At 32.3% G+C, this 20,351-nt stretch overlaps 1 protein-coding gene across 1 annotated transcript in view; it reads right to left on the bottom strand.

The window, feature by feature from the left end:
• LOC137933517 (fibroblast growth factor receptor 3-like) overlaps positions 1-20,351 on the bottom strand; it is a 163,452-nt gene that overhangs the window by 10,874 nt on the left and 132,227 nt on the right. The window contains exons 9-11 of the mRNA XM_068777475.1: positions 8,096-8,162; positions 6,303-6,456; positions 3,713-3,970 (exon numbers count right to left, since the gene is read on the bottom strand). Of these exons, the coding sequence (XP_068633576.1) occupies positions 3,713-3,970; positions 6,303-6,456; positions 8,096-8,162 (479 nt within the window). The remainder of the gene's footprint in view (positions 1-3,712; positions 3,971-6,302; positions 6,457-8,095; positions 8,163-20,351) is intronic.

Here is a 20,351-nt window from a genome sequence, read left to right on the forward strand (position 1 = left end):
TCATGTTAAGCAACATGTGTGTTATATTAAGAAGAAAATATATTTTTGTTTGTCGTTATCCATATGGAGCTATTTAATTTTTTTTACAGACATGAAAATAACCGACATCATTTAATGGATTGGCGAATGAAGTGACAACGTGTAGGCTTCATAGCAACAGATGGCTGCTAGGGCTTTATGGTTTTGATTCACGTTGGAGACCACGGTACCATAGGCAAGTGAAACGTAGACCCACAAGGTAGAGCGACGACTTTGTTAAGATTGTCGTAAGAAGCTTGATGAAATCCGTTTCAAACCGGTATTATTGGAAATCTACAGAAGAGATATTTCCAGCAGTGGATATCCTACGGCTAAATTGACGATAAAATCATTTTGTTACATTAAATTCACAGTAAAATTATAGGTACAATACAAACGATACTTAATCTTGGCACAGATAATAATAATATTAGCATTTAAGTAAAAAGGTATTTTAAAAGGTGACCTTCCTGGAGTATTTCAAGAACGTCATAGGAGAGCGTATAAAAGGATAAATAAGTTGGATAAATAGATAAAAATCATAGAGAAACGACCTGTAATAAGCTATTAAATCTGTGATATAGTACTAAGAATATAAAGAAAAGAAAAAGTAGAAATGAATAAAAATGTGTAATTTAAAATAAATGCATAATGTATAAGAAAGTAAAAGGCCAAAAATAAAGTAATCCATAATATGTAATATCTGTAGAATTCGATGAGGAAAGGCGTCGAAAGTTAGGTGAGGTGTGAACGGAACAAAAAAAATGAATGAAAGAATATGTAAGGAATAAAAGAAGAAAGAATAATTGATATCAAGATGAAAGAAAGATGAGAATGTAAATAGAAGAATTCTATGATGAAATTATTAATGTAATAGTATCCCTGTGAAAGTACGAGAGGTCTAAAATAGAGTTACGAGACGTCTAAAATGGAGTCGTTAAAAAAAATCATAAAAAGGTGTTCAAACTATGTCTACAAATGAATGCTTGTTTTTCTCACGCTATAAGTTGAAAGCTTAAATATAAAAACGGGTGGTTTCTTGTATTGATAACTAAATTTGTAATTTTCTTTATAATGTAATGCATCTAGAAATAAATTTAACTAACTATATATCAAACAAAACAGAAGTCTGTTGAGTCAGTCAGATGTAAATATTTGTAAAGGACGATGCAAAAAAGTAAAAGCTTATCCCTTAAGAGCTATTTATAGTTAATCTTTAGGATAATTATAAAAAATATAGAAGTAGATGAATTATTTAAATATACAGTATATTAGTGAAAGTGACAAAATGAAAATTTGCTAAGATCAATCTTACAGGCATTGTACGATAAAAACTAACAATAAAAACTACAATAGATAAATAGTACTTTTATTTTTGTCTTGGACTTTATTAACATGAGTAGTTGGCTCAGCGGTAGAGGATTGAGACTTCCGGTAGCGAGTTCCATTCATGGGATAAAATCTCGTGTAATTCACACTTTGTGATTTAATTATATAGAATTGCCACTGCTCACAAAAAAGTTTCTAGAGAATAGTCAGCAGTGTCCTCTGTTTACCATAATACGACACTGTGATTTAAGGTATTTTCTCCCATAGATATATTTGAAGGAGGCCTAAGTTTCACAATGAGCGTCAATCGACTGGAACAACGACGACGATTTTATTCACAACGAATCTCTTTATTAATGTTCTATACAATGGGATATTATATCAAAGTTTTAAAAGTAAAAGCTGTTCTGAAATCGTTTTTTTTTGCGAGAATATATACCGATTATAACAAAAAAAAAACTGATGATTTGTAGATTATGTTAGTCGATTTGTGGTTGCTATGAATAAACAGGGTACCAGGATCGGATCTATCGGATATGATTAAAATACATTAAAATAAGATTAAGGAGCCTTTACCTCTTTGGTTAATATAAAAATATGTCTAAAATTATACAAGTGCGTTATTTTAAACAATATTAACTGTCAGACTATTTATTGGTATTTTTAATTATATGGGTAGAAATGTAAGCCTTATTTAGTGTGTTTATTTACTAAATAGCTATATTCAGTGACTGTACCTGTAGATTTTGATTGTCACATTCCAATAATAATTATAAAAAATGTAACATTTTTAAGAGTGATCACTATATTTATTGTGTGTATTTGTGTGAAATAAAATAATTTTATTTTCAATCATTATTAATCGATGATTATACAACAACATAAAGATGTAGTATGTGAACTGTCGAACGCGCGAAGTTCATAGCGAACTGTCAAATGCGCAGTTTTAATAATCATTATATATCTTGAAATTTTTCAAGATATTGTGCATTTTTAAAAAAATATTTTTCTACAAAATACTAGATAATAGCATACTTAGAGAAAAAAAAGTGATGACGTTCTCTAGTGACAGTGTGATGAGAGAAATATATTAATTTTTATATTCAATTAGTTTTAAGCGGTTAATTCTAAATTATTTCTAATGACAGATTTGTAGGCTTATGTTAAATACTTCTGTATTTGATATTTGTTTATGTTTGTTTATATATAACAATTAAAATTAATACATATTGTCATTTTCATTAATAAATTTTGGACAGGTTAAGAATTTTTGATGTGTATAACGAGCATTTGCTTAATTTCGTGTTAGAGGAAATTAATTATGCACAAAGAAAGTAATTAATTGTTGCCAAATATTTAATTTTAAATTATACACTTATTTATCCGCTCATTTCATTTCAAATATAAATGTTAATTTTAATCCATCGTTACATTTATTATTCCTTTGTGAGGGGATCTGTGGTTTAATAATCATTGAGTTTGACGCCTTGGACGTTATTTTTAGTCTATTATTATTCTTCACATCTTTATTTTTAATTATCTACTTCAACGAATTTCGTAATGTCAAAAGTAATTAGTTTGTCACAGTCAAATGTAATATATATATATCTACTACTAAATCAACGTGATCACGTTATTTATTGATATGTTTTAAAAATTAACATCGTACAAAAACAATTTTTCTGTTCCGTATATTGCAAGATTTCAGTCACATCCTAACACACTTTTTTTAGAAATATAGAAAATGAATAGTGATCTTTCTCCCATTTTGTCCCCGTTTTTTTCTAATATCTTTCATGAAGGTTTTTACCTGAAGTCTTAATGAAAATGCAGACGAAAATTTCGAAATAGGAGGAGTTGTTCACGAGTTTTATCTTACAAAAATAATTAAGAAATGAAAGCGATTTAAATGAAGGAATCACATTACAATTAATATTATGTATTGATTATGCTGAGTATACTTACATATCGTAAAAAATGATTTATTTACGAGACGTAATGAAAGAAAAATGATAATTCTAATTCCAGTAGACATGCTAAGGATTGCTATATTGGTTCATTTATCGTATTATTTTGTTAAAAAATAAAATAAAATAATTTTTCAGTCAAATGTTGATGAGATGGCGTTAGGAATAAGCACGTAGTGTAATGACTTACGTATATATAAAATTAAGGCATATACCTATAAAATTTTTGGTTGACACCAAAGTATTTCTGTATTTATTACTATTTGTTCTACAAATGATTAGAAATATTCATTTGGCTTATAATAAATATAAATTTAACGAAATGAATTAAGGTTTTAAATGGAATAATATTGGATATTTTTGGGTTATTAGTATTAAAAATAAATAATAGATCTTACATTCGCCTACAGCAGGCCTGTCGCTAGCGTCACAATTCTTCTTAGCGTCAAAGCGCTGTACGTCTGTCTTCCGTCTTCCTCTAGCAGCTCGTAGAAGTGAAAGCAGGTCTCCTCTTGGCGCGTGCTCCAGGAGGGCTATCAGCGGCGCTTTCGTAGTACAGCAACCCACAAGCCTGATAACGTTCCGGTGGTGACCCACATGTTTTAACATTACTATCTCACGAAGGAAATCCTGCATTTCTTCCTCAGCTGCGTTGTCTATAACACATTACATTTTTAGCATAAATGTCTAGATGCAAAATAACACAATAATAACGCGAGGTACACTAAGGCTGTTTGAGATATATTGTAGTACATAGGTCTGTGTTTTCCGATAAATGATTGTTATAAATAATTGATTTTCTCACAAAAATATTTTTTTTTAACTGGGTTGTATAGATTGATATAAATTATTTTTAAAATCATTGTTGAAGTAATATTTTTGGGATAACCTCGGAAACTACTTATCCGATTTCTGTACAGCTTTGCGGTGTAAAAAATATTTAACTTGCACTTTTTAATCGTCGATTATTTTAACATAATAAGTAGTAATTAACCACCGGCTCCGTAATACTGATCTGTTGAGAAAATCCGACCAGAAACTCAAAAGTTGCTCTTTTTGAATCAAATTTAACAATTATTGATATATACATTATAACTAGCTGATCCAGCAAACGTTGTTTTTGCAAAAAAATGAATTTATTAATTAACAAATAAAAATAAGGGTTGATCGTAGAGGGGTGAAAATTAAGAGTTATATGTATTTTTGTATGTTGTATCATAAAGAAATAAAAACAAAAAATTTCGTCAAAAAAAATTTTTTTTTAAAGGGTGAACAACCCTTATCACTTAGGGGTATGGAAAATAGATAGTAGCCGATTCTCAGACCTACTGAATACGCATATAAAATTTGGTAAAAATCGGTCAAGCCGTTTCGGAGGAATACGGTAACTAACACTGTGACATGGAAATTTTATATATTAGATATCAACCATCTAAATGAGTCGACAAAAGTTCCACGTTCCACGAATTTCGATCGCTCAAAAACTCTAAGAGCCATCGGTTATTTAAACATTATAAGGCTTGGAATGCCGATCTGCTGAGAAGAGCCGACCAGACATTCCACAGTTACTCTTTTTTAATAAAATTGAACAATTTTTGTTATGTAAATTATAATATAAACTATGTAAAGGATTCAACAAACCAAGTTCCTCGCATTGAGATCAACTAAAAACTATTGAATGTTATAATAAGATCATTTTAATCATATACTTTTTATTTAAGATTTAAAAATTAAAACACAGAGGGCTAAGATATCTTATGAAGCTTTATTGTATATACGTATACTCAATACACGTAGAAATTGAAATAAATAAAAAAGAATGATCTTTTATGGAAAAAAAAACTTTTTCCAATATTGTTAAAGCTGTTCGAAAGGCAAAGCTAATTAAAAGATTTGATTCCTTTAGCTAGAAAATTTGTCAACTTTCAAGCTATGTTTGTGTTTATGCTTTTTCGGCACTTTTATTTTTTTATTTACAACTTGTGTGTGATATCAGACTTAAAGCTTTATAAGAATTTTCTTATTCCGTAATGTTAATCCTAAGAAAGTGATTTTGGGAACAAGTGTGATTATACAAAATATAACAATTACAATCATTAAATTATTTATACTAAACAGTTAAGAAACAGCTATGAAGCTACTTTCATTTCCTAGTCTTTACATAATGCTAATTGTTCTCGCGTGCTAAATTAATTGTATGTTGAGCTATTAGCTTTCTGAAAGCATTAAATGACAGATTTACAGTTCGCTAACTTTAATTGTATATTATTTGCTATTGTCTGCTTGTTTCTTGTCTTCAAACAAAGTAAGCGATAGTTTTGAATGAACATTATTAACAGTCTGATAAATGTTTAACTCTAACAGCATTTAACGTTTTATTGTCAATGCTATTTTCGTTCTGAAACGCAGCAATACATTGATATATTTAATTTTAATTATATTAAATGGCGTATAGTATCCATAAAAAGTAACGCTTGCCGAATGAAAGACGCGCCAATAAGTTTATTCTCGACCAGCTAGGCGACGAGTACTAAGATTATTTTAGACAAATTGCCGCAGGCTATAGGGAAAGTAGCCGGTCTTTTAAGACCACGTGGGCACCTACACGAAAGTCTTATCAAGTAAAATCAATAACTGGATTCTTCATTACAACTGTCCTGAAAGCAGATGATAGGATAATATGGAAAGAGCTTATTAGCGATGCTGCCAAGGCGTTTCGAAATGGACACGACCATCATAAATGACGGGACAAGTCAAAAGAAAAGGTATTTTAAAAATTAAAATTAAGTTCGGAAATTTCTTAATTGTCTCTCTATGTAGGTTAGCAGACTTAGTATCTTTTATTAATTATATGTTACGTAATGTATTTATTGTGCGTATTGTACTTTTCTGGCGAATTTTGGAGGAAACCTATACCTTGCAGTGCGAGTCTATCGGATGTCACAAATGAAAGATTGTATCTGAACCTACCGATGATATATTGTATACCTGATAACATTTTAGCTGCAACGGTGGTGGTTTCCCCTCCAGGCATATCCAGTTCAGCCAGGTGTACTCTTCCGAAGGCACCGCTTCCGATTAGAGCTCCGAGATGGACACGTGAACGCGTCACCTCCCATTCGTCACCACCTTCTTCTGTTGTCTGTGATCATTTTTAATGATTTAATTAACTAAAACAAGAAATCATTCGTGCACGGTACAGTTGATATAAGAAACTGTCAATATTAAAATTTTATACAGTTTAAGTTTTATACCCATAAGGTTTATAATTTGAAGCTATGCGTTATTTTTAATGGACGCTCCTTCAACTCCCTTACGAGTAGAGCTTCGTAAAAGTTCTTTCCTACAAGACTTCGTAAGAGAAATATTTATACTTCTAATTCTAATTTCCAGTCTCTAAAGTCTTTTTGAGAGATACAGTGATGAGAGGGTGAAATCTTTTATATATGGGTTGAAAACATAAGTGGAAACGTTTTATATACAGTGTTATAAACAGGCACGTTATCTAAAATGGATTTTATAAAATTACACCCACAAAATGCAGCGCGGACCATAGACTAGGACAGCTAGTCCTTGTATATATATATGTATTGTATAGACACTAAGAAAGTCTAAAATAATGTTAGTAAAAATCATGAAATGTCGATTATTATTTTAAATGGATCATAATAAGAAACTTTCTTACTGTAACCTTGACATTTATATGAACGTATCAGGCAAAGAAGTGTAAAATTAGATTTGGGACGTGGTTGCTGACGATGGGGCGTACAATAAGTTTCAAGGTCAACCAGACAGCAATGGAGAGGGCTATGCAAGGCATGCAAGGAGCTTTGCTGTGAGATTGAATTTGACATAAGGAGATCTGAAGACAAACAAAGGTCAATTGCTTCTCTGAAGTAGCAGTAGGCGGGAAAATCGCTTGGGCTTTTGAGAGCCTAAACTAGATCGATGGCATAGTTAAGATCGTGGGATGCAGGCAGCCGAAGACCGGTGATAGTGGCTATCCTTGCGAATGGTCAGTGCTTTTATGCAGTGGGCGACTATCGGCTAATGAAGATAACGGGTATGATATGGGAATAGACTGCAATTGAATAATTTTAGTGGAAATAGAGAGCGCGTCGTGGTTTTTTAGGTGCCCGATCTATTGCAGACGTTGCAGTGGACAGGCAACTTTATCCGATTTTAAAGTGGATTTAGTTTTAACCATTCTTAAAAACAAGCTGATGGTTAGATGTTATATTTAGCTTGTAGGCGTGTCTATTGTAGAATGGTTTATAAAAACAACCGTCGTGTTCGTTTATGACTTTGTTCCTGATTTTATCTTTTTCTTATACAGCAGTTTGATTTTTTTTTGTCAATATTTAATGGAATCAGGCGTTATTTTGCAGAAGTCCATCCTTAGTAAGAAAAGGATCAATATTTAGCCACTTCCGCAAATGCATTGGTAGTCGTGCAACAAAGTGCACCGTGCAGAGTCCCTCAGACTCTGTGTTTGGTACTAATCGGTGTAACATAACTCCTGAAGATGCCCCGTGGAGGGGTGAAACACGTGTTGAGTGATTTAACGGTGGTAGTTGTGTAATTCGTATTGTTTGCCGCATGCGCATTTATTAGTGAGCTGGCGGACCACTGCATGTGCGGAAGTGGCTAAATATTGGTCCTTTTTTACTTTTTTTGTCAATGTTTTAAGGCTGTTTTGTTATGTTTACTTTTGCATGGCTAATATAACTGTGTATTTTTAGAATTTGTAATATGTGTTAGAATAAAAAATTTTATCTCACCTTGAATTCCTTTTGGATATAGAGCGGGCTATTTTCCACTTGGCCGCGCGACTGCACGTCCGTGATTCTGTTAACAAAGATAAAGTTAATTAGGCGAGTCAACATTAACCAAGTTAAATCTTGTTGTTCGTAGAAGAACAAGAGTAATCGAACCAAACGGTAGTAAATTGAAATGCCAGTAAACAGGCCAGAAAGTAGGCCACGAAGAATAGATACATTTTTTACAATCATCAAAAAAACACCTGAGTTGCTTCTTAGTACTACTCGGTAGTTGATGCGTTACTAACAAACGTAAGCTTAATTTTGATCTGATGATTATAGATTATTGTAATGATCTTATTTAGATGGCCACTAGGGTCTTGACGTTCTGGTGAGAAGACCACCAAGGGCTGCGCAGTATATCAACCCATAAAGTGGAAGACGAGCTTAAAAAGGTCGTCGGAGACGCTGAATGCAGGCCAGTAATCAGTCCTATTGAAAATCTAAGGAATAAGTCTATATCTGAATGCCCTATGGCTGAAATGATAATGTTGACCTGACCTCTTTCTACCATAGCGGGTAAAATGACCTGACTTTATGTTTCGAGACTGAATATATGTAATATGGTTATTAGGGAATAAAAAAAATATTTATTGTACTTAAACGAAATAGTACATTGATCATTTCTATTACAAAGGCAAAAGAAAATAATTTTGATCTCTTTTTCATTGCATTTTTTACATTTTCAATGGAAAATTTCAAAATGTGTTATTTGATCCGTCATGGTTTGTTTAGTATTAAAATAATGGTAATGATTTTTAATCTCAATGATTTTTTTTAAGCATATCACAAAAGTTTGAAATATGACGGTTTAATCACGATGTTTTCTTTTATTGTTTATAAAAATGGCATATCAGTGTTATTTAGTTCACGCTAAGTGTATTCGCCCTCTGGAAAATAAACACTCCCCACAATTCATTTACAACAGCTATTACTCAGATGTCTCATGAAAAAAGATTAACTATCAATAAAACATGTGTTGAGTTGTTCATTAATTACGTGTTGAGAAATCAATCCAATATGATAATGAAGCCTAGATGTATAAATAGTTAATTTACAATTCCGACCGTAGGCTCGAGATTCATCAAATTTTAAATTTTAATTGAAATACATTTAAGGGATTTTATGATGAAATTTTAATTAAGAATCTCGTCTATCGAGCGCTATTAAGATTAAACTAGATGTTTCGTATAAATTAAATAGTCTCTCTAGGACGATGTCTTGTATTGTGTCTGTCTTTTATTATAGTTTTGTTCGGTTTTCTTTACAGGGAGAGAGAGTGAGTAGTGTGCTAAGATGAATGAGGGTGCGATTTATAAGACGAACAAGAGACATTCGAAAGAAAGAAGTGAAGAGAAGTCGTTTGTTTACCTTCCTCAGTGATTGGTTGCAGACGTAGAAGAGTTTATGGGGTATATGAATTACTTATTTGCTGTCATTTAATGTTTTTAAAAATAATAAATAATGTAATGATCGTATAGTAACTTAAACCAATTTCAAAATTCGGGTTACTACATATAAAAATTATTTTTGGTTTACTATCTGTATGGCTGTTTTTGTAAACTGTATGTTGTAAACTGTACTTATTTGGCCTGTGACATTAACTGTATGCAAAGTTATAGGTAATTGGTTAAAACATTTAAAGCTTTTACATCTATATACCTTGTATATATTTTGTCTCTATAGAATATGATTGTCTGGAACAAATTGCCTCGTGTCATAAGACCGCCCATTGTACGTTTTCTTTACTATTATGCAACTATGTATATGTTTTCTAGCGGGTACAATAAAGAGTATTAAATAAATAAATAAAATATGCAACAGTGGTTATTACATTTTTCAAATAATTTATTTGAGATTCGAATAATAAAAGATTGAAGTGTTTCTGTAGGTTCGGCAAAACTTTTGATAAGAAGGTTTTCGGTAGGTTTTTAAAATATTGATACACATTTATTATTTCTACTTGTATGCTCTTGGCCCTAAACACAGTCTATTGTCATTTTTCATTCTCCGAGACACTTCTCGCGCATCAATTCAGGAGAAATTCTGTAAAGACCCTCACCTTGTGCCTTTTTCGCAAATATGGGTATCCTCCAGATGTTATAGAGATTTGTTTAAGATCGGCTAAGCTTTCTTTTTGAAGTACTTAATTGAATCGATCCGGAAAGTACCAATGGCATTATTACGTATAATTTAATTACCCCTTCATGTATTAATTATACACAGAAGAGATTAATGTTTTCTCAAGAATATTAACTTTGTAAGGCAAAAAGCCTTCGGTGTCGCTTTTACGATAGCGAAAGAATTCACGTTTTGGGAAAAAAATCCTAACGAGGCTTTCTGTTCGCAGCGTTGTTAATTAATTTGCAGCGAAATAATGAGCAGGGTGTGTAATTACGACTAGCTTCCGTCGTTTAGATGCCTGGGAAATTCTATACTTCGTAGAATTAGTGTTTTTATTTTCTTTAATGTTTTTGGCATGTTAATCATTTATTTACATATAATAAATACTGCGAGGTATAATTTGTATATCTTTGTATAACTCTTGAAGAATTTATGCCTATCAAGAGCCAGCATCAGCTTATTTTTGGAAAGTTCTCTGTTTCTCATTGTCAATCTAAATCGGTAGTAAAATATTATTTTTAAATCTTATATTAAAAGCATTATAGTATTGGAGGGACCGGAAAGTAATGTCGATTTCTTAAGTTATATTCACACGACTACATTTATAACAAGTTTTTCTATTTAATCAACAATATATTCACCTTCGATATCAACATATTTTGGCCATCTTTTTACAGATTTTCAATGCCGCAGCGGTAAAAATTTATCGGTTTTTCTGTAAAATATTTCGACAGAAACGACATTACTTTACGATCCCCCTTATATATTTAGTAGATTATTAAAATTATATTATTAAATGAATCTTATTACAGCATTCAAAAAATTTTAGTTGATCGAAATACACAATATTTAGGGAAGATATACATTGCAAAATTGTTAAATTTTATTACACAAAAAGAGAACATATAAGGGTTATTCGAGGTCAATAATTAGTTAAAAGAAATATCTAATAGAAATATACCTATCTATTTGTTTTTCTGTACACAGTTTTTTAAAACCTGGTTCTGGTTTGTAAATTACCTCTCGATATTTTCTCTCCATTTATACGTGCGTCGCTAACACAATTAACTCGTGTCATGTGTAGGTATTATGTATGGCTAGCTTCGGAACGCTTGTAAGATAAAGCTAGGATGACCTAAGGCATCGCGTGTGTGAGGAGACCTCATTTTCTTATTAATTCTCTTTAGGTGTACTTTTTATGTATAGGTTTTCTAGTTTTAAATAAGTTGTCTGTTTCTAATTAGGTTTAGTTAAATGTTTCTTTTTAAGTTCACGCACCCTTCAGTTCAGATGAAGCTGTAAAAGTCCCCGGGCTAACAGCACCTACTTCTACAGAAAAAATGCAAATGTTTCTTATATATTTTAGAATTATTTTGTTCTTAATGCAGCAGAGTTTTGTTTCACAATAATATCTATTCATTTAAATAGCACTCTTAAAATAAATTCTTTAATAACATGTAAGACATCTGAACTCTGAATCCGTGTATTAATTAAGTTTAAAAATGGAATTAGAAAATCCCATCACTACGTCACGAGTCAAGGGTCAAACTTGCGAGACTAGTGATGTAACGTTTACGCAAATCTCCGCCACAAAGTTGCACGTTTAGACCCATTCAATGTTAATACGTTTCAAGCGAATTTAGACTCTTTTTTCTATAAATAAGTGTTGTTTTACGACGTACGCTTAAATCGTTAGCGGAATTAGGGTTGGGAAAGTTATAATTTTGTCGATTATTTGTCGGTTGTTATTGTTAAGACATGGCGTCGATATACGCTATGTCATTGTTAATAAACTGTTGCAATTTTAAACGGAAAACGCGGAGATGATTGTCATTTTCTTCACATTAATAATATAATCCAAAAAAGTACGTTAAAGTAAAAGAATAACTGTTATAATCCCATCAATTTAATTAGTCAAAGAATCCTAAAACATACAAGTTCTATCGCTAAGGAAATTGACTATAAATATTATGATTATTTTTGTTTATATAGGGAGGGAATGAAGTGTAACATAGTTTTAAATACATTTCATACAAGTGCATTGTAAAGACATTTCATTTATTGATATTACTATCCTCGTTGAAATCTTCATAGTGACCATATCAGACGAATGCCTAAAGAGGTCAATTCGATAGAAGCTAGAATAAAATTGTACTGGATTTCAAATACGTCTAAAAAGGCCTCACATCAAACAGAGACAGTTTGTTTGTTCGCGGTCACTTTTACGTTTTCGTTAATACAGTATTAGGGCAATTTATCCTTAATTTTATTATGATAAAAAATCCTTCACACTACTGCAGGATTTTTTTAATTTTTATTCAATGAACTTAAATTTATTATATGATAAATAAAGACTTTACTTGGAAGTGTATCGTTATTGCACACAGTTGCTTATGAGCTATGTTGAGATGAGTTGAGTTGTTAAATTTTCGAAAAGAGGTATACAAATATTACATTCGAAATATTATCACATTAGTTTCTAGTTTATCATAGTTTTTCATATTATAGTTATTGCATGTAATAAAACGGCATAAAAGGTAAAGCTTTTATCCTAAAGTTTGAAGCGAGTAAGAATAAACTTAAAATTTATTAAACGTGATTTTTTGTCTATTTTAATTTTGACTCTACTTCACAAGGTTGTGTGTTTAGTTCAAATAGCCGTACAGATGCGAACCGGAAGTCAAGAATTAATTTATAAAGAAGAATCAATCGAACCAATTCATCCCCACGTTTATAGTTATTGCATATAACAAAACGTAAATTTACTTATTTGTATTGGCTAAAGGCAAAGCTATTGACCTCTGCCCCACCTGATGTCAAGCGATGACAAGATCTATGATGGTACATGCTTGTCTATATTATATATACTATTGGTTTAAAGATTCCCAAGTTATATCTAAAACTACTAAAGCTTATTGCGTTTCATTTGACAACTTTAACAGCTAATGCTACCCATCATTAACTGCATTATTAGTCGCACTCAAATCTGCAACGTTACATACAGTATCATTAATCATTTCATTGCAACGTTCATTTGTACGCGCGTTAATAGTGTAATACTGAGATACTTCCGGTGCATTACGTGTCCGTAGAAAGATATATGTGAAACTGGTGCCGCGATTAACTCAATTACCTCTGTAAGTTTGTACTGTGGGACAGCGATAATTATAATCGATTGTTAATTTTCTTAATAAAAGGGTATATGTAATACTTAAAATATATTAGACGGGACAGGTATTTTTGTCAGGCAAGTAATAACAAAAGAACAAGACGAGGTTCGGCCTTCTTAGGCCTGAGTTACATTCCAAGTCGAGGTTTCCTCGAGTCTAATCGCTCCTAAGATATTTAAAAAAAACTGGGCCCTCCATTCCCAGGCGTCCATTTGAGGATTCCCCTCCCCCCCGTCTAGAAATATCCATTTAGAAATATAGGCTCTGACTATGTTAGAAGAAAACTTTGTAATATTTAATTTAAAAAAAAGATATTTAAAAGCTTTACAGCCTCTCAAACTGGTGAAATTTTATAATAGAATGAAGTTCGATCCCCTAAAAACCTTAACATGGCAAAGATAAAAGTTCCTGATAAATCAGGCTGTGTGCTGTCTAAGTATTAATTAAGGCCCTTCTTAAAATTTTTTGTGAAAATATATGTTTGTAAGTTCACGAAAATGCGGTGGTAATTATATTACCATTGGCCGTTTAGTGTAGGTATTTATAAAAAGCCTCTTGGTCTAAGATAAAAATTATAAGGTAGCAAGCAATATTCCTATGCTCTATTAAGGGTTAGCCAGCGGAATCTGAAAATGATACTTGGGCAACATTGCAAGCCGTATTTAAATGATGACAGGTGTTTATTGATTATTTTATTAAATATTCCAAAAATAAAGGACTACGACTCTCACCGACTACTGGTTCCTGAAAGTATAAACGAATAGTGAATATTAAATAGCAGAGCGATGTAAAGAAATTTGAAAGTAAAACTGTGTTTTGAACAATTTATTTTTAAAGTGCTTATAGGTGTAGTGCCTTTATAAACTAATCGAGAGTTAGCTTTGCAATGGTAGCCCAGCGGTGGACGAAGACTTACGATTGTAGATCGCGGATTCGATTTCCATGATACAATCTTACATGATTCACAATTCGTGCATTAATTATAAAGGATTGCCACTGTTTATACTCCTCTGTTTCCAGAGGATGGGCGGCAAGGTCCTTTGCGTATAATACAACACTCTCCCAACTCACCTACCAATCATGGCTATTGTGGTACATCATCATCGGGATCATATATATCTCCGGGTAGGCCTATTCCTTGGCGAATGCAACCTTATTAATTTCGACATTTCTATAACATACATTTGTATTTCTTCGCTGAACGATGAAAATAAAATGAAATGAAGTTTAGACTTAATAGAAATATCTAATTTATCTATGAAATAAATCTGAGTTTTATGATACATAAAAGGAATAACAGTGTAAATATAACTTTTCTGATCAAGCACGACGTCGTTATATGATTTGTACATGCATCTATTACTTTTAAAAAAATCAACACAAATTTTACACAATATGCAGACTTCTAAGTATTTAGATCTTAAGTCATGTTGCTTAATGCAATTACTGAAGACGGTTAAGTAATTAAACTTTAATTAGTACGATTGTTAAACGATTTTGAGATAACATTAATTAACTCAGACTAATCGTGTTTGGATTTTGTAATAAATTATCTAATGTTGATTAAAATATTTCGTAAGTATTTTAATACGAATTTTTAATTAATACAAACGTAATGATTTATGCCAAAAACATATAAGATTGATGATCTAATGTTTTACTTAATGTATTACGTTATTTCGTGAAATATAAGTATTAATTACGTACTCGGATAGTTTGTTTTGAATTCAACTTAAGCAAGTTATTTCAAAACTATCACTTTATTTATTTATTAAATGTGAAATAAATAAATTATTATTAATTTTCAACGTGTGAATTGTCAAACACATGAAGTTGAATAATAATTTAAATATTATAAGAATGCAAATTTAATCAGTTATTATATTTTTTAAAAATTAAATTTATAAAATTTAAATTCCAAAAGGAAACAACAAAGTAATAGGATATTTATAAAAAAATATGATGAAATCGGGTAACTTGATCCTTCAAAAAATTACCAAGAAGAACTACCTTAGCCTTTCTAAAATCCGTACCTCCCTCGTGGGAACGCAAAAGGGTTAAACTCTTGTCTGAGGAGTATGGGCTTCATGCTGGGAAACACAGCAGTACCAGTAGCACCTTACATGCTATAAGGTTTCCGTGAAACGCCTATCCATGTCACCGCAGCGATCTTGAGTAAGTCTCTGAGTTAATTTACTTAAAGTGTCTGAAGCTAAGTACAGTTAGAAATTAAATCACATTGTTGTAATTTCTTAATTCAATAATCATTATAGGTGTGTTCTTAAAATACGTTTGTTCTGAAGGTGGAGGACTCTTTTAGGAATGTTTTTTGTCTCATATTCTATGTCCTTCTAGAATTGTAAGTCTCTCTAGCTATTGTTTTAATTCAAATGTTACAATAGTGTTATTGGGTAACCTCACCTAACCTAGTTCCTACGTTACCGACGAAGCCAGCGGTCAGCGCGGTTAGTTCGTAGCTAGACTAGTTAAATAGTGAACATACAGATTTTCGCCTTTCACTTGAACTTTGACTTTATGCAGTCGCGAAAGGGTCCGAGATACTAACCGTTTTCATAGAAGATGACCTTAAGTTTTTTTCGGTCAAGTATATATACTCTATAAAATTAATGCAAAAACCACGTAATTAAAAAAAAACACTGAAAAAAAAAATCGAAAGCGTGCTAAACAAGTCTACAAAATTACGTATTACATATAAAGGATGATTCATAAAACAATTTGTGCAAAAGTAGGTTATACTTGTAATGAAATTGCGCTAACCTAGATTGTAAGTCGGCGTTTCAATCCGTATATAAAACCTCGTTCGTTTGTTTATCTTTAGATCTGGATGACGTATAGAAAGGCATGGATCGACGGACAGCTTACTAGTGCTGTACCGAAGTTAGTGAGTCACCAGATAAGGGTGACATGGTTGGATTTCGATTAAGTTTATAAGGAAAATCAAGTTATCTCACGATGTTGTTTATATTTCGTTGAATGAATTACAAAAAAGGGCTTCATTTGAAAAACGTTTCTTAATAAATAGTAAAAATTTTCGTGTATCGTTTTAAATACGATGAACGCTGTAACATTGATTAGCGTTGATAGATGTCGCAAGTAATCGATTGAATATGCTCTGGTTTGACGCGGGTAGTCGTACAAATAAGCACTTTGGGCCAGGGATTAATTATAATCGATCGCCGTTAAAGGCGGCGTGGTTGACTGATGATATAGTCAAGGCAGCGGAAGGTCACTGGATGCGGGCAGTGCAAGATCGGTGATCGTGGTGATCTTTGGAGGAGGCCTATGCCTTGGACCTCTATCGACTGATATGATGATGATTGATCAACGAAGAACCTGTCAATGTATTCGTTTTTGGACATAATTATTCAATCCGTCACTTTTTTCAAAAATTCCTTACGAATATTTTTGTTTGAACATGCAAGGGAAGACGGTTGGATCCTGTTAAATTAAAACAGGATAAAGTTTATAGGGATTGTTATTGACGTCTTAATTAAAAGTGATCCAGGGATATATCTGTTCTTATATGTCTCATGTGCGTCTTGTCAATCTCCGTCTCGCACGTCGCACCGCTCATTTTCAGGCGGTGACTAGCACTTAACAGTTTATCACCGGGAAGCAATACTAACTGGGTTGGGCAAGCAAAAGTAAGTCTCGTGTACGATTATCAGAATAAATCCGCCGGCATTGTGCAAGCGTTATAGCTTTTATTGCTTAACGCGTCACTGCACGGCCGTTATGAGCTGTAATCTCTTTTTAGATGTGACCCAACTATAGACAGTTGTTGGACGTATTTCAAAATGTTATATCTTTTGGAGAAGGTAGCTTAGCTTTTAAGGATTGCGATAATCTTTTTAGGTTGCGGGTTACAGCACTTACTTTAGACGAAAGCTAACTGTACAAGGGGAATAATACAACTAAAACTTTTGATACAACGATTAAACTTGTTAAAAATCAACATAGTAACTGTAAGTATTGTAAACACATGATACCATACATAGACGTATATTATCGTATATTATTAAAAAAATAAACGTTCGATCAAGAGAACCTATTGTTGTTAAACATGTTATATATATATATATATATATATATATATATATATATATATATATATATATATATATATACATATATATATATATATATACATACAGTTTTAAGTTTCACCTTCAGTTAAGTTTTCTTTTAATAGATTTCTACTTTTTTGATGCATATGCCTTGAAATGAGCGTCTATTGATTAATATGATAATGATTATGAATCCGATATTTATTTTCGATTGACATCTGATTAAAAGTTCATTACCAAGTCCTATTGTTTACTAAAGCATTTTTTTAAATCGATTGCTTCTTTTAATCTAAAAAATATATCCGTCATTAATATTTTATAGTATTTTATTCACTCTGCGAAAATTATAGAAATTACCTCATAATGAAAATACACAGACTGCGTCCATTTGGTTAATGTGACAGGTTGAAATAATTTGCAAATTTACATTGAAAGCGTACACCGTCACTATTGTAAGTTGAAATGTTTTCGTAACTTGGAATATTTTGTCGCTCGATAATTGAATATAAAGGACATGCGCTTGACCCACTGGTACCAAATGCTAGAACATTTCGTTCGCGACTGATAAAGTCGGAATTTTGTTAGGCAAAAAATATTCCGTGTGCAGTGGATCGTCTATTGGAAATGTATTATCATAAAATACGCTATAGACGAATTGCAATGATACAAGTATTTCTGTCGATTCACCCGATCCCACAAAGTGACGTAAGACGTGATACTGTCAATCAAACTGCTCAAGTCGAGGCACGCGAGGAAATATTACTGTTATTTGTATATAGTATACTTCCTAGACCGATAAAATTTGTACTACCAGAAATAATTGGCCTATTGCTTTCGATAAATTCAAATGACATTTACTGAAAATATTCAAGTTATTGCAGCATTTTAAATTTAAATTAACCATTTCATATTTATCAGATATATTTTAAACTCTGTTGACCCCACGACTCTGTTATTATATGGAATGTAAGATATACGAACATGTTTTTTTTTAAACTTCGTGCTGCCAAAACTTAATAACCTGTCACAGTCGAATAGAAAAAAAACATATTTCAGACTAATCTGTCTGAGCAATCTATTTATCATTTTGATACAGTAATCATAATGAATTACGAAAATTATAAAATTATCTTTTTTTATTCGTACAATGTAAGACGCAATGTGATTATGTTTTCATTTTAGTACATTTATAGTAAACGGACAGGTGTAAGTAACTTACTGTGGATGCTAGTTGCAAAGAAAAGTGTTATGATATTTTTTAGTATTTACTTCTTATTTTATCTCACCATAAAAAATCTTTATACTTCTGGCCGAAAATATTAAAAAACATTTTATTTATGTGCATAAAAGGTGTCAAGTAGAATGAGGCTTTCCCTTTCTCTTAATTATTATTTTAATTAATTAATAATTAAAATATTTGATAGAATACTATAAAATTACATCTCCCGTTAGGTTGGTGCGGTTCTAATCGTGCTTATTACTGTAGTAAATAGCATCCGAAGTTGAACGTCTGTCGCACATCATGGTATTTTCAATTTTAATATCAATAAACAAAATAAGAGGAATACGTGATACATTTCATATATTTGTGAAAGGCAGTCTTTTTCAAAATATAATTTAGTAAATCTTACGTTACTTCATTATTACATAGATAGCCCGTGTGTGACGAGTGGCTGTGCATGTGTGACGCGATGCACCATATTAGCCAATGTGGCGACCTCGTAACCTTCAGGATCGGCGGGAGGCTTAACCACATTGACTCTGCAAAGTCATCCAGCATGTTCGAGTGAACTAGGCTCTGGAGATGCCGCATACATTTTGAAACCTCTGTAAACTTGTTTGTGAGCAGTGGCAATCTTATATAAGTAAGGAATCGAACGTCGGGAATCGACCTACGATCGCAAGAGCCAGTTCCCTATCTCTAGGCTATCAAGGTTGTTTGTATGAACCATCTATTTAGAAACTGAAGCATAGTAGAATGAGTGTGTACCTTCTGACCACCGCGTACCAGTTCCGGAGATGACTAACAAGGTTACATTTAACATTTATATTTGGCTTCATTGACGTGCCGTGAATGAGAACGCCGTGCAACGAACTTAGCTTTCAAAACAATAAATCTTATAGATATATCTTAAACGTCTTTCGCGAATTTTCTTTTATTTAAATTTTTTGCTACAGTCTTGTAGCTTTCGATCATGTTTTATTTATATGGTAAACTACATAAAAAAATTATAAATTAAAAATAATTACCAACACATCTTCCATATAAAAAGGTAGACGCGGTATGGGGAGACACCGCACTAGGTGAACTAACGACATAGTTAAAGTAGTTTTAGAAGTAGCAGGATGCAGACAGCGCAAGATCAATCATCTTGTCGATCTTCGAGAAAGGCAGTTGCGAGGCTTGCAGTGGGCGTCAATTGGCTGATGTGATGATGTTTCACAGTTTCCAGATACGTACCTACACCCAGAAGAATTCAATTGAAAATTCTTAAAAAACTGTTTGGCACTAATCGGTGTAACATAACTCCTGAAGATGCCCCGGGTGAAACACGTGTTGAGTAATTTTGCGGTGGCGGTTGTGTGATTCGCATTGTTTGCCGCATACGCATTTATCAGCGGGCTGGCGGGCGGTGCACTTTGTTGCACGACTACCACTGCATGTGCGGAAGTGGCTAAATATTGGTCCTTTTCTTACTTAGGATGGACTTCCGCGAAATAACGCCTGCTTCCATTAAATAAAAAACTGCGTTACTAATTTTTTTTCTTTATTTTCCCCACTCTCTGTGAAAGCCGAAATATTGATCAAAATATACTTTTATAGGTTTTACACCT

Source organism: Battus philenor, unplaced genomic scaffold (assembly GCF_028537555.1).
Source record: "Battus philenor isolate CCGP_79_NKW_IND1 unplaced genomic scaffold, ilBatPhil1.0.hap1 SCAF_13, whole genome shotgun sequence".
Lineage (NCBI taxonomy): Eukaryota > Metazoa > Arthropoda > Insecta > Lepidoptera > Papilionidae > Battus > Battus philenor.